Consider the following 13,245-nt stretch of genomic DNA (forward strand, 5'->3'; position numbering starts at 1 on the left):
GATGAAATCAATAAAAATAGTACTACTAGTACTACTACTTATTCCCAAGCAATATAGGTTAATAAAAGTCGATAACTAGGAGGTCCACACTTTGGGCTGTGACTGTAGCTTTAAATTTGTTTCTTTTATCATGAAAGTAGTAAAGATGGGCCAATTATTTTGATTCATTATTCCATCTTCCGAAAAGATGCAAATGAAAATGAAAGCTGATTAAGAAAGTCCTCCATCACCGCCGAATTGCTCTGCGCCGCCAGCAGCCACCGCCGCTGCGCCTCTAACTCCGGCACCTATTATAACTAATGTCGCCCTAGCCCGCAGACGTAGTCGACCTTGCCATCCTTATTTATTTTTTATTTACCATATATTGACTATAATTACCCTCTAAAAGTTTATCCCTAAAAACGCTAAAAGGTGATTAATATTTTATTCAACAGTTCAAAATGATTTCTAAGAAAATGATCTATTTTTAAATGGCTAATACATTATTTATTGAGTTTTCCAAATATTTAATATTTGACGGATCTATTTGGGCTGGTTATTTATTTGGCCCATGTGTTACTGATTTGGGCTGAACTCAAATGACTTACCTCTTGCTCCAGATCCAGATGCTGCCACGTGGACTCTCACCCGGATCATGGCCCTGAGCCATTGGATTGTGGAGTGTGTTAGTTATGTGAGTGGAGAGACTCTTGAGTCTCTCATTCTATCAAACTCTCTCTCTTTCTTCTCTCTGCATACCTAAATCTCTCTCTCTCTTTTCCCTTTCTTCTCCGATGGATCTTCCACCATTCTTGGGTAATCTCTCACGATTTCTTCAGTGATTGGACGAGTGTGAGTGGTGGTGAAGGCAACTGCTTCGGTTGCTGAGTGTTGTGAAGAACTAGGGTTTAATGTGAGAGGTTTCTTGTGTGAGTTTGTGTTCGGTGCTTCCAGATCCTGTGTGGTTGAGTTGTGGGGTGTTGTTTTCTGTGGTGAGAGGTTGATCTCTAGTCAGATTCAACGGTGCTCCATTGGACTGGTTTCTAGTTGAATAGATCTGGTTATTGGCGGATTCCTGAGCCATCTTTTGATCTATTATGCTCTCTCTTGTTCTTTGGTTTAACATGCTCTTATCTTCATAGATCCGAGAGGATCTTGTTTCGTGTTACTGACTTGTGTGTTCAGTGTGCAAGTTCTTAGGAGACTTTGTTGATACATCAAGAACCCTAGACTAGCATATTGACTATAGTTGTAATAGTTGATAGTTATTTGGTTGTAATCTTGATAACTCAACAAAATCAGTCGCGTGATTAGAGTTTGACTGAACTCTCCTAATAAAGAACAAAGAGGTCTTGGTAAATAGTGAATCCGTACCTAATCTGATCCCTACACACATAAATCGATTTTGTAATACTCTATTCATGACCCGAATAATATATGATGTGCAATATACATAGGCCCCAATTTGATTTTGTTTTTGTTTTTATAGTTCGTTAGAGTGAGACATAATTCAACAAATGAGTAATGACTAATGTAGCGCACTAATTCGACTTTAAAATAATGCAAGTACACTTTGGAAAATAATTTTGAGTATATAGTTGATTTCATCTAGGGCAATGACGGACCCAGGATATAAAACCCGTGGGGTCGGACTCGGTTGAAGTTAATACTTACTCCCTCCATCCACGAATCCACGAATAAATGTCCCGTTCACTTTTCGCACCTGTCTACATTATTCTCTCTCTTACTTTATCATTTTTCCACTTTAACTATTTATTATCATTTTTACAAAACAAGTGCAAAAAAGTGAACGGGACATTTATTCGTGGACGGAGGGAGTATAAAAGATTTTAAAACTTTTTTTCTAAATAATACTAATATTTTATATATTTTAGAAAGAATTATAGTGTAAGTAACATTATATTTTGTTATGCAAATTGTTGATTTCTACTAATATCCACATCTATAATGAACACATCACATAGTATTATAGTACAATTTAAATATTTGATGTGTTCTTGGATAGTTATATTTCAAAGTATTTATATTTTTTAATTTCTGATATGTTATGTGATTTACCAATATTATCATGCAATTATATTTAAAAATTTTTAAAAGGTACTACTAATAAATTATGATAAGCAAATTTAGTAAATTGTTTTGTATCTACTGAAATTATACTACTGGTAACTACCAAAATAAGAAGAAACTTATAAAACTGTGATGCAATCACACACAAAGAATAGAATACGAATTATGATGATTTCCAAAAAAAATGGAGAATAATAATGAATTAAAATATTTAAAAAAACGCATTTAATAAGCCCAAATACCCAACTCATTTAGCCCAAATCTCAAAATACGTAGTATACTAAATCTCAATAAATGAATATTGAACCAAATCTCATTCTTTCTTCCCGCTATTCATCTTCTTCCCCAAACTTCTGTACTGAATAATTCTCCATCTCTCCTCTTTCTTTGCTTCTGTATTTCCCTTTCCTTCTTTGTTCTCTAATTTCAGTTCTTTTCGATGCTGTGGAGACGATGTCGTGGGGTCGGAGGTAGGGATTTTGAAGGTCGGAGGGTTGGGTAATGGTAGATTCCGGCGGTATTCATGGACGGATGGTGGGGTCGGCCGACCCCACCCGACCCCACCTGGGTCCGTCATTGATCTAGGGGGTGTTCAGTTGTCAAGATTAAATCCCATGATTAAATATGTATTATGTTTAATTGATTGAATCCCACAACTTAATCCTAGATGGATAGTCTCATGATAATTAGTCATAGTCTTCCCCTCCAACTAAAATAATCCCACAACTTAATCCTAGATGGATAGTCTCATGATTATTAGTCATGACAACCGAACGACACCTTAGTATATTAATGTATAATAATAATGTCTAAACCTTATAATAATTGTATAAAACTATTCAACATTTTAGTCTTTTGCTTAAAAATTTTGATTGTAACGCGAACGTAAATTTATGTAGGTTTGCGATGACAATGAAATAGGAAGTTTGTCAATGTAATGTAATGAACCATGTAGATAACGCAATTCAAAGCATTTAAAAACAACAAAATCACTTTGTTATATACTTGAGCAACAACAGATTTGGTGGCAAATCCTAAAAATCATCGGCAACATCACCTTCAGCCTCCACCAACAAAAATTATCAAAAGGTTGGACAATTTTGGTTAAAACAATAAAATAACGAGATAAAATCAAATAATTATCCTAAAAATTAAGGTACTGGTTAAGATTTAAGACTATCTTAACACTTTTTTCAGTTCTAAATTTGTTACTTTCAGAAACACCAAGTTTTTTTAGTTGAGCTTTGAAGGACTGTTTCTTAATGTGTTGTTTAAAGGGGAAACATGCTGTAGGTGTAATAATTATACTTGAATAAAGAAAAAATTTACCAAACAAACATTTATGAGCACCAAACGTACTAAAAAATTTCCAAGCACTTTCAACAATTTTCGAGCACTTTCCGAGCACACAGAACAGTAGTCGGAGTGATCAAAAATTGAATAGTTAAACCTTTAATATATCAAAAATGATTATTGATTGGTCCATTTTATAAAATATAACTCCTTTGTCCTATAAAAATGCACATTCTTTCCATTTTGGTATATCTCATAAAAATAATCTATTTTTGTTTTTTGGTAATCCTAAACCCTACTTTACTAACTGTGCATTCAAATTTATATAATCTCAAAATGTCTATTTTATGGAAGGAGAGAATATTAATTAAAGTTTGATTTATTATTTTGATTCATTTATTTCAAGTTAAAAGAAGAAAAGGAACGTTAACCTTATGCCATTTATAAGATTTGATATATTGAAATCATAATAAAAATTAAAATAATGGTACTATGAAGGTCGGTTGCATATCATTCCTGAATAAATCATAGATGTATATATTTAATTTGTCTTCCTTTTTTTACTTGATTTGGTTTGCCTATTTTGTTTTTACTATGAAAGAATTAATTTGTTCTAAGTGTTTGTGTTATGAATTTTCCATTTGGGTAGGAAGAATTTGAGAAAAATGCTAACTTCTTTCTAACGTATTAATTTGGGTGGTTACTTTAAGGCCATCTCCAACTATTTACACCAAACTCAAACCCATTTTTGAGTTTGGGTCACACCAAAAAGTAGTTTTACTCCAATCATTTACTCCAAACTCAAACCCAAAAGAATATTCCATATTTATATTCTTTTTATACCTTTTCAATTATACCTACATATTTACTTAAATTACATATTAATCCCATAATATTTTATCAATAATTTATGTAACTTAAATAATTATACAAATTTTTTTTATTAATATATTTATGTATTAAATATATTTTATATTAAAAAATTACACTACTTTTAAAATTAAATACACTAAACTTGCAATAATAAAATTCAAAATATAAATTGAAACTCATTTAAATATATCGCAATTACATAAAACATATCACGATAAACATAAAAAATAGCTAAAATTCAAGACTCGAAATTTGTGTATTGTTCCCACAAATGATCAACTAGCGCATTTTGAAGTTCCAGATAAGCACTTTTATTTCTTATTGTGTCATATCAGGTCATATACTCTTGAAATAATAACAAGATTTTTTCTGCAATATTCATTCCTATTTAGTTATTATTTGTAAAAAAACATAATTTATTATAATATAGTCAGCTTGCTAATTTCTATTTAATTATTTTGATTAGAAAAATATATGTAAATTCCATGAACAAATTGTGTCTAAATTATGTGGCTGATAGTTTGAATCAATTATCAAGTACTACTGTACTAGTACATAAATTGACAGTATACAAATTGGCCGCCGGTTGATTCAACTATCAAAATAATAATAAGGACTATTATGCAATATTTAAATTTTTTTTGCAGTAGATACTCAATTTTGGTGTTCACTTCAAATTTGGTGTTGTTTGATTAAAAAACCCAAAAATGGGTATGAGTATGGAGTGTGATTGGAGCATATTTTTACACCAAAAATGGAATTTGGTGTATGGTTGAAGGTGGTCTAATTAACTTAGAGTGATTTTATATGAATTTGGATTCACGAAAACCGTGTCGTTAGTCGGATGGAGTTGAATAGACTATTCGGAAAGAACTATTTTAATAAAGATATGGTCCATATATCATTAATTAAAATCCGTTAAAAACAATTGGAATAATGAGTTATTGGTCTTAAATTCTCGAGGAGAGGTGCAAATAATTAGTAGTATTATATTTATAATTTTAAATAATTGCTACAACCCGGGAATGAGAGAACAAAAATGTGAATATAAATACAATCACTACTCCACTACTAACATTGATCAGGTTCATATCCTTTTACCTGAAAAGAATGAGAGATTATAACTAATAAGAACAAATTTCTAATTTTTAACTGAGAAACTCATGAATCACAATTTTACTTTATCAAAATATCAATTAAGACATAAAACTAGTGTAGCTCCAATTAACCTATTTTTATAGGATGGATTCATTTTTAAAAAAGAATAGTGTTTATTGACATAAGCCCAAGAAAGAAAGTGAATCGTTTAAAATAGAGAGTGTTTATAGGATTTTATCTTTTCGCTACAGCTACTTGAGGTCCTCTGTATGTTTTTTCTCGTTGTCTTGTTGTGCTTAGTGGTACTTCCAAAATGTGTGGTTCTATGAGTTGTTTTTGCTCAGTTTTTATTTTATATTGGGGTAACTGCTTTTAAAGTCACCAACTTTCCATGAATTCCGGTTTTTTCCACGAACTTTAAAAAGTTCGTGTAATGTCATGAACTTTATTGTCAGTTGCTATTTTCCCATGTCAGGTTTTCCGATCTGATTCATACTGTTCGTTTCCTATTAAGACAATGTCCAAATTCTTTTATCTTACTATCGTTATTTTCGTCTTTGAAATAGCTTCGCGTGGGTACTTTGTACGCCTCAATCGGAACTCGGATGAAGAAGTTATGGCCATTTGATGAAGGCTGCGACCTTTGTGCGACCTTGTACTATCATAATGGCCATAACTTCTTGATCCGAGTTCCGATTGAGGCGTACAAGGTACCGACACGAAGCTATTTCAAAGACAAAGATAACGATAGTAAGATAAAAGAATTTGGACATTGTCTTAATAGGAAACGAACAGTTTGAATCAGACCGGAAAACCTGGCATGGGAAAATAGCAACCGACAATAAAGTTCGTGACATTACACGAACTTTTTAAAGTTCGTGGGAAAAACCGGAATTCATGGAAAGTTGGTGATTTTAAAAGCAATTACCCCTTTTTATATTTGTCTATTGTTCACCTAGCATTTTGACTCGAACATTGAGCTTTACCACATTTTATCTTAAATAAAACCACAAATTAAGTTATACTACTACCATTCATGTTGTCACTTATGTTTTCTTAACATCATAAAGACACTTAGAAATCACAATTAAGCCACATAGGAATAAAACTCAAACTAATGACCATTTATATGGGAATAAGACTAGTCGAAGTTACTTAAACGTGGGGCGAGGGGTATAACAAAATTTAGTAAAAAAATCGACCTAAATAAGAAATTTTCAAAATTGCATTTGGTAGATGTGTTACACTTGTACATCAAAAACATGTGACAACGTTTGCATAGAGATCTGTAACCTATTAGGGATATCAATTTTTTATATTTAATTCCCAATTTCCCTGACACAAATTCCATCCACCAAAATACAAATACCAAATTACCAATCACAGCACATCTCCTCCTCTTCTTCTTCTTCTTCAATCTTCATCATCTCCACACACACACACACACACAGCTGAATTGAATCAGAGAGAAATGGGGAAAGGCGGCAATCTGAGCGAGGGCGTTCTGAAGAAGATCATCCTCTCCTACACCTACGTGGCCATCTGGATCTTCCTCTCCTTCATGGTCATCATCTACAACAAGTACATCCTGGATCGGAAGTTGTACAATTGGCCCTACCCCATCTCCCTCACCATGATCCACATGGCCTTCTGCTCCTCCCTCGCCTTCCTCCTCGTCCGCGTCTTCAAGGCCGTCGACCCCGTCTCCATGTCCTGGGATCTCTACCTCAAATCCGTCCTCCCCATCGGCCTCCTCTACTCCCTCTCCCTCTGGCTCTCCAATTCCGCCTACATTTTCCTCTCCGTCTCCTTCATCCAGATGCTCAAGGCTCTCATGCCCGTCGCCGTCTACACCATCGGCGTCCTCCTCAAAAAGGACGCCTACAATTCCGAGACCATGACCAACATGATCTCCATCTCCATCGGCGTCGGGATCGCCGCCTACGGTGAGGCCAAATTCGATTCCTGGGGCGTTCTTCTCCAATTGGGGGCGGTCGTGTTCGAGGCGACGCGTTTGGTCATGATTCAGATCCTGCTCACCTCCAAGGGGATCACGCTCAATCCGATCACCTCTCTCTACTACGTCGCCCCCTGCTGCCTGGCCTTCCTTTTCATCCCGTGGATCTTCGTTGAGTTCCCGATTTTGAAGGAGAATTCGAGTTTCCATTTCGATTATGTGATTTTCGGTAGCAATTCGCTGTGTGCGTTTGCCCTAAATCTGGCGGTGTTTTTGCTTGTGGGGAAAACCTCTGCTCTGACGATGAATGTGGCTGGTGTGGTGAAGGATTGGCTTTTGATTGCGTTTTCGTGGTCGGTGATCAAGGACACTGTCACTCCGATCAACTTGTTTGGCTATGGATTGGCCTTTTTAGGCGTGGGGTATTACAATCACGCTAAGCTCAAGGCTATGAAGGTGAAGGAGGCGCAGAAGACGACGCAGCAGGCGGACGAGGAGGCCGGGAGGCTGTTGGAGGAGAGGGATGGGGAAACCAAGGGTGTTGGTGTTGGTATTGGAAGGAAGAATGAGTCGCAGAATTGATTGGGGTTTTTGATAAATGAGGTGATCTTTTTTGCAGGATGAGTTTAGAGTAAAAGCAAGGATGTTGATTTGATCTTGATGAGTATGGATGGAGCCATGGTTGATTAGGTTCTGTTACTTTACATCCACCTTCTTCTTCTTATATGTATTGTTCCCATTTTTAAACATATACTGTTTGTCATCTCTTGTTTTTGCTCATGTCTGATGGGCTATCTGTGACTTGAGATTGACTTTACACTATCATCAATTTTAAACTTATTTCATCTCAATTCTGTTTATTTCTGGATTTTGTGATTGAATCTGGATGAGTAGTTCAGGTTGAATTGGGTGTCTAATAAGGTAAGGTGAGGCTTGATAATCCTCAACTTGTATTGCATGTTTAGTAGGATAGATAACTTCTGTATCTTAGGGTCATAAGCTTAACTATTTTGGCTTGGTTGTGTTACTTGAACGAGTGGCCTTTTCTGAGTAGCTCAGATATCTAATCATTTCCGTTTACATACAAATACATGTTTTATGAAAGATTTTGGGCTCATATTATTTACTGTTTGAAGGCAGACTTATTCAATTGAATTGTATCAACTATTGCGGCGTGTTCTTCGCTTTGTGGAGTATTTTAGTTTGAGCAAACATTTATATCAGAATAATACTAGTACCATCTTTTTAGTAGGATAATAAATTCACGTATTAATGGCGTTGGAAGGCAAAGGAAATGTTAGCATCCGCTAGGAGGAGAATGATATTATTGTGTGTAATAACTAATACTACTAGGAGTATATAGACTAAAACCAACTCTCTTGTAAAATAACTCAAGTGTTTAATATTGTACTTTAATAGTTTCATATAAAGCTCGTACTAGTTTTTAATCCATGGAATTTAAGAGAGTAGATTAAGAAAGCTTTTAGTGTGACGGATATATAAGCTAACGGCAACTCTCGTGAAATCATTCAATAATTTAGTTCTGTTCACGAGTTTGATTCTTTCAGGGAAAGTAGTAATTACGTTTACCACTTAACCATAACGACATTTCATAAGTAGTACGTTTGCGTTTAAGAATTCATACATTATGCTATAATAAATAAATTCATACTAGATCAGTAGCTTTCCAATGAAAATATTGTTAGAGACATGGACTATCAATCGTTCTCACATATTTTGACGCGTATAAGTTTTTATTAAAAAGTTTGGTGATACCTTGACCAATAAATTTTTCTTAAAAGTTTGGTGATAACTTGACCAAAGTAATAAAAAGTTGAGTTTTGGTACGACAAAACTAAAATCCAAATTTCGAACAAAAATTTAGTGAGTACAGTATAGTAAATAATTTTAAAAAACAAAAGAACGAAATTTTCTTTTAAACACTCCACGAAAGTGTTCTATATGCATGGTCCTTCACCATTACACTATTCATCTAAAATTAACATATTCATTAGTAGATATTTAGATAGACATATAAATAGAAATAACGTAGCGTGAAACAAATCTTTCCTCGACGGATGGTTCCTTCATTCTGGATCTAATCCTCACCCTTAATAAAGTGTCAACGTTAAATTTGGTTACATGTACTGATCCATCTGATGCAAAATAAATTACTATAGAAATTATAAAATTTCATAATTTAATCAATTAATTAAGGTAGTTTAATCTATTCATGAATATCATAATTATGATTCGCATTAATATCCCACATAAAAATTGTGAAACATATAAAAAATATATCATAAATCTAAAAAATTCGAATAATACATCACGACCCTTGTTTTATAAAGAGGGTTTTGAAGTAAACATTAAACATCAAGATGTCAATTATGTCACACATCCTTTTCACATATCAAACTAGTGCATATGCTTGTAAGCATATTTTGTCATCGATTAATAGATACGTACTAATTTGAATGTGCTTGTGAGCATATTACACGAGTCAAGATTGTGACAAGAAAACTGAATTTTGAAATGAAGGAGAATGTTTTGTAGTAATTGCTAACACAGAATCTTCACAGCTGCCAGATTGACTGCACTCAAAATCCTAGATTGACTACAACTAGGAGTTCTAACTTGGAAAATGCGTTCAAACATCAGCTCAAATTTAAGGTTTTCATAGTAACAAAAACCCCATGATAAATCAACCACATTTCTAACTTTGCTCTTCACTGTTTCCTGCTCTCTCCTCTGCAGCAGCTGCCATCAATTCATCAAATTTCTCTGTCTTTCCCAGAACTATCTCAATCTAATTATCAAAATATAAACAAAGAAAATTGTATAGCGATTAGTAGAGCAAAACTAAGAAACTTCATCAAAAATTATTTAGCAGCATGTGTAGCCCATCCATCAGTCACAGCCAAAAAGCCAAAGGGTGGGGGAGAAAAAAAAAGAGCACATAGAAATACATTTCATTGGTAGCTTATAATTATTCTAACATAAATTTTTGTAAGATAAACCATCATTTGGCCAAATTAAAGAATTTCGTAAGATTAAAATTTTTAATCCAAATCTAATTGGATTGGGATAACAGAATTAGTAAGGTGAAGGAAGGATTCTGTCTCTACAAAATATTTTTCTTTTCAAGACAGTGACCGTTTAACTGGATTTTAACCATCCAACATATAATAGAAACCTTTAATCTCATTTCAGCTGCAAACTGTACAATAGGTATACGATTATAAACTTACTTTGGCTTTCGAGATGGGTCGTCCTCTAGACTCGTCTCTGATTTCAACAGTAGAAGTCATAATCTCTGCAGTGTGTCAAATCGTTTACGTCAATATGCCTAGATAAGGTCTTATAAATCTAAGAATGAGCCACTAAATGGTAAAACAAAGAGTTAAAGCTTAGTCCCACTCTTCTCTACTGCAAATCCATTGTTCTTCAGGATTTCAGCAACACTGACAACAGTTGAAATGGCTGCAAATATATGGAAATGACCAATTAGCAATATTGATACAGTAAGTGAAACTCACAATTCTTTTATTATATTACTGTGATTCAAAATAGTAAATGATATACAAGCAAATACTTGGCAATCTTCAGTAAATGCTTTCAGAATTCACTATCAATAGCATTGTGAGTGGGCCACAGTGATAAAGTAAGTGAAACTCACAATTCTTTTATTATAGTACTGTGATTCAAAATAGTAGTAAATGATATACAAGCAAATACTTGGCAATCTTCAGTAAATGTTTTCAGAATTCACTATCAATAGCATTGTGAGTGGGCCACAGTACATGGCTCAACGACAAGATAAACAATAATCATGGATTCAGGAGATAAAAATACCTAATCCTAACAGACTACAATTCCTCAGTTCTATGGAGGACCGGGGGTGATCTCATAAGTCATAAGAAGTGGAGGAACTAAATAAACCCAGATCTAACACCTCAGGTAAAATAGAAGAGCCAAATCATCTAGCATGTACACAAATAAAAGTGAAAGCTAAACCAGAGTATTGAACGGGTACGTGCTAAATAAAGTATTGAATCTCAGGCTCAGAGTGGTGATAATTCTGGCGTGAATATTAGAAAACATTTAAAATTTGATGCAATGTTCAAGGATGCTAGTTATAAATGGAAGTTTGCTGAAATGGTTCTGCTACTGGTAGTGCATCTTTGCATCACAGCATATATAATGCATTGCAAACAATCATCATGCGAAAACTTTTTTGTTTGTCCTTTTTGCCTTACACTATGCACCACCTATTTTTCTTATATCAGTGATTCAGTATGCATAGATAAATTGAGTGATATGGTGATTATGAGCAGCTTCCAGCTATCCCTCCTCCATGCTTTATAAAGATAGGGACTCGTATAAAATAATAAAATAGGGATATTGGTCTTAACCATAAACTTTTGAAAGTGAGCAATTTTCCCAATCTGATTACCCAAATAGAAAATTCTCAGTGTACTTAGACCCTAAGTGGCTAGCTGTAAAACTTTTGTGGTATAGTCTGAATTGTGAATGATTTTAAAACCAATACCCCTAAAAAATATTTATGATTCTATAAATGAAGTCTTCTGACAGTATTGAAACTAGAAAACTAGAAAACACATAGACCTCGACAACTTAAATTACCACAAGAGAGTTAATATTAGCAACATCTAAGCATGTCTTAGAATGTCCAATGTACCTCTCTTTTTTAATAAATGCAATTATACATACACCAGTACTAAATGAAAGAGAAAGAGCAGTGCAAGGCGGCAAACCAGAAATTGTACGCATCTCCTAGAGCTAAGGTTGTTTTAATCAAGCAATAGCATAATTGATCCTCCTAATAGACTGAAACAAACATAAGGGAAAATATTAACGAAGAGACAGACCGAAATGAATCGGGCATGTAGTTATGTACCATAATACAGAAGGTCAACAGTATTTCCAGAGACATTCATAGAATCTAGTAGTCTTAACATCAATAATAGCTAAACAAAAATCTAATCCAATATCATTGACAATATATTAGTGCATCCAGTATGATCTCTCGATTCAATCACGGATAAGAACTCAAACAAAAAGGATGCAGATATAAAATAAACACAATATAGACATATAGTATAAATAACGCAAAAAAATAAGGCGAAAAGTACCCATTCCAAGAGCGGAAAGCTCCACTTCATTGTGTTGCTGCATGTACCTCTGCACACAATTCAAATCCTCTCAATTTCAGATCCAGGAAATCAAAATTAGTTTCAGTATCGTAATCGTAGCACACAGAAACAAATTAAACAAATAATTCGTGCAAAACAGATGAGAAAGCCAACAATCCGCACCTTAGCGAGATTGACATAGAAGAAGAGCGGCTTTTTGGTGTTGGACACCTGGATTCGGTTCTTCTTCTGAGTATCTCCGGCGATGGCAATGTTGTTCACTCCCTCTGTAATTTCCTCCATTTTTTACAAAAATTAAGAAGTAATCCAACGATTGATTGAATTGATCTTAGAGACGTGCAACAAAATCAACGAGATTTCGATGTATGATTTGGTTGAATATGGATACAGATATGGAGCGGTTGCAGTTGGCAAAATTGGGATAGACTTGGAATTGTAATGCGATCCGATTTTACCCCTCTCTAGGGTTTTAATTTCTATTTTCAATTTACTTGAACTAGACTATCACATGTAAATAACAATAATTTAGTTTTGTATCTAACTAATTTAGCATATTTATAAATAATAGGGACATTGGTGTCTGAAGTCATGAACTTTAGTCAAATTTTGGTATTTCACGTAGACTTTAAAATTGATCTAAAATATCACAAACTTTACATTTTATTTGTTATTTCCCATGATAGCCTAAATAAGATACCTTTAGCAAACATCTTATTATACGTGGGCAATCGTGAAATGATTATGATATATTTTAGATTATTTTTTAAGTTCGTGACA

General features: G+C 34.0%; 2 protein-coding genes across 2 annotated transcripts; one reads left to right on the forward strand and one right to left on the reverse strand.

The window, feature by feature from the left end:
* Positions 1-6,683: 6,683 nt before the first annotated feature.
* Positions 6,684-8,142, forward strand: LOC125187787 (probable sugar phosphate/phosphate translocator At5g25400). The gene has a single exon (XM_048084425.1). It carries the CDS (start codon positions 6,806-6,808, stop codon positions 7,871-7,873), a length of 1,068 nt encoding a protein of 355 aa, XP_047940382.1. The 5' UTR covers positions 6,684-6,805; the 3' UTR covers positions 7,874-8,142.
* A 1,658-nt stretch (positions 8,143-9,800) lies between these two features.
* Positions 9,801-12,916, reverse strand: LOC125187790 (uncharacterized protein At2g34160-like). The gene is made up of 5 exons (XM_048084428.1): positions 12,631-12,916; positions 12,448-12,496; positions 10,712-10,774; positions 10,543-10,607; positions 9,801-10,100 (listed from the first exon to the last, which is right to left on the reverse strand). The coding sequence occupies exons 1-5, from the start codon at positions 12,748-12,750 to the stop codon at positions 10,008-10,010; spliced, it is 390 nt and encodes a 129-aa protein (XP_047940385.1). The 5' UTR covers positions 12,751-12,916; the 3' UTR covers positions 9,801-10,007.
* Positions 12,917-13,245: the final 329 nt, after the last annotated feature.

The sequence above is a fragment of the Salvia hispanica genome, chromosome 5 (genome assembly GCF_023119035.1).
Source record: "Salvia hispanica cultivar TCC Black 2014 chromosome 5, UniMelb_Shisp_WGS_1.0, whole genome shotgun sequence".
NCBI lineage: Eukaryota > Viridiplantae > Streptophyta > Magnoliopsida > Lamiales > Lamiaceae > Salvia > Salvia hispanica.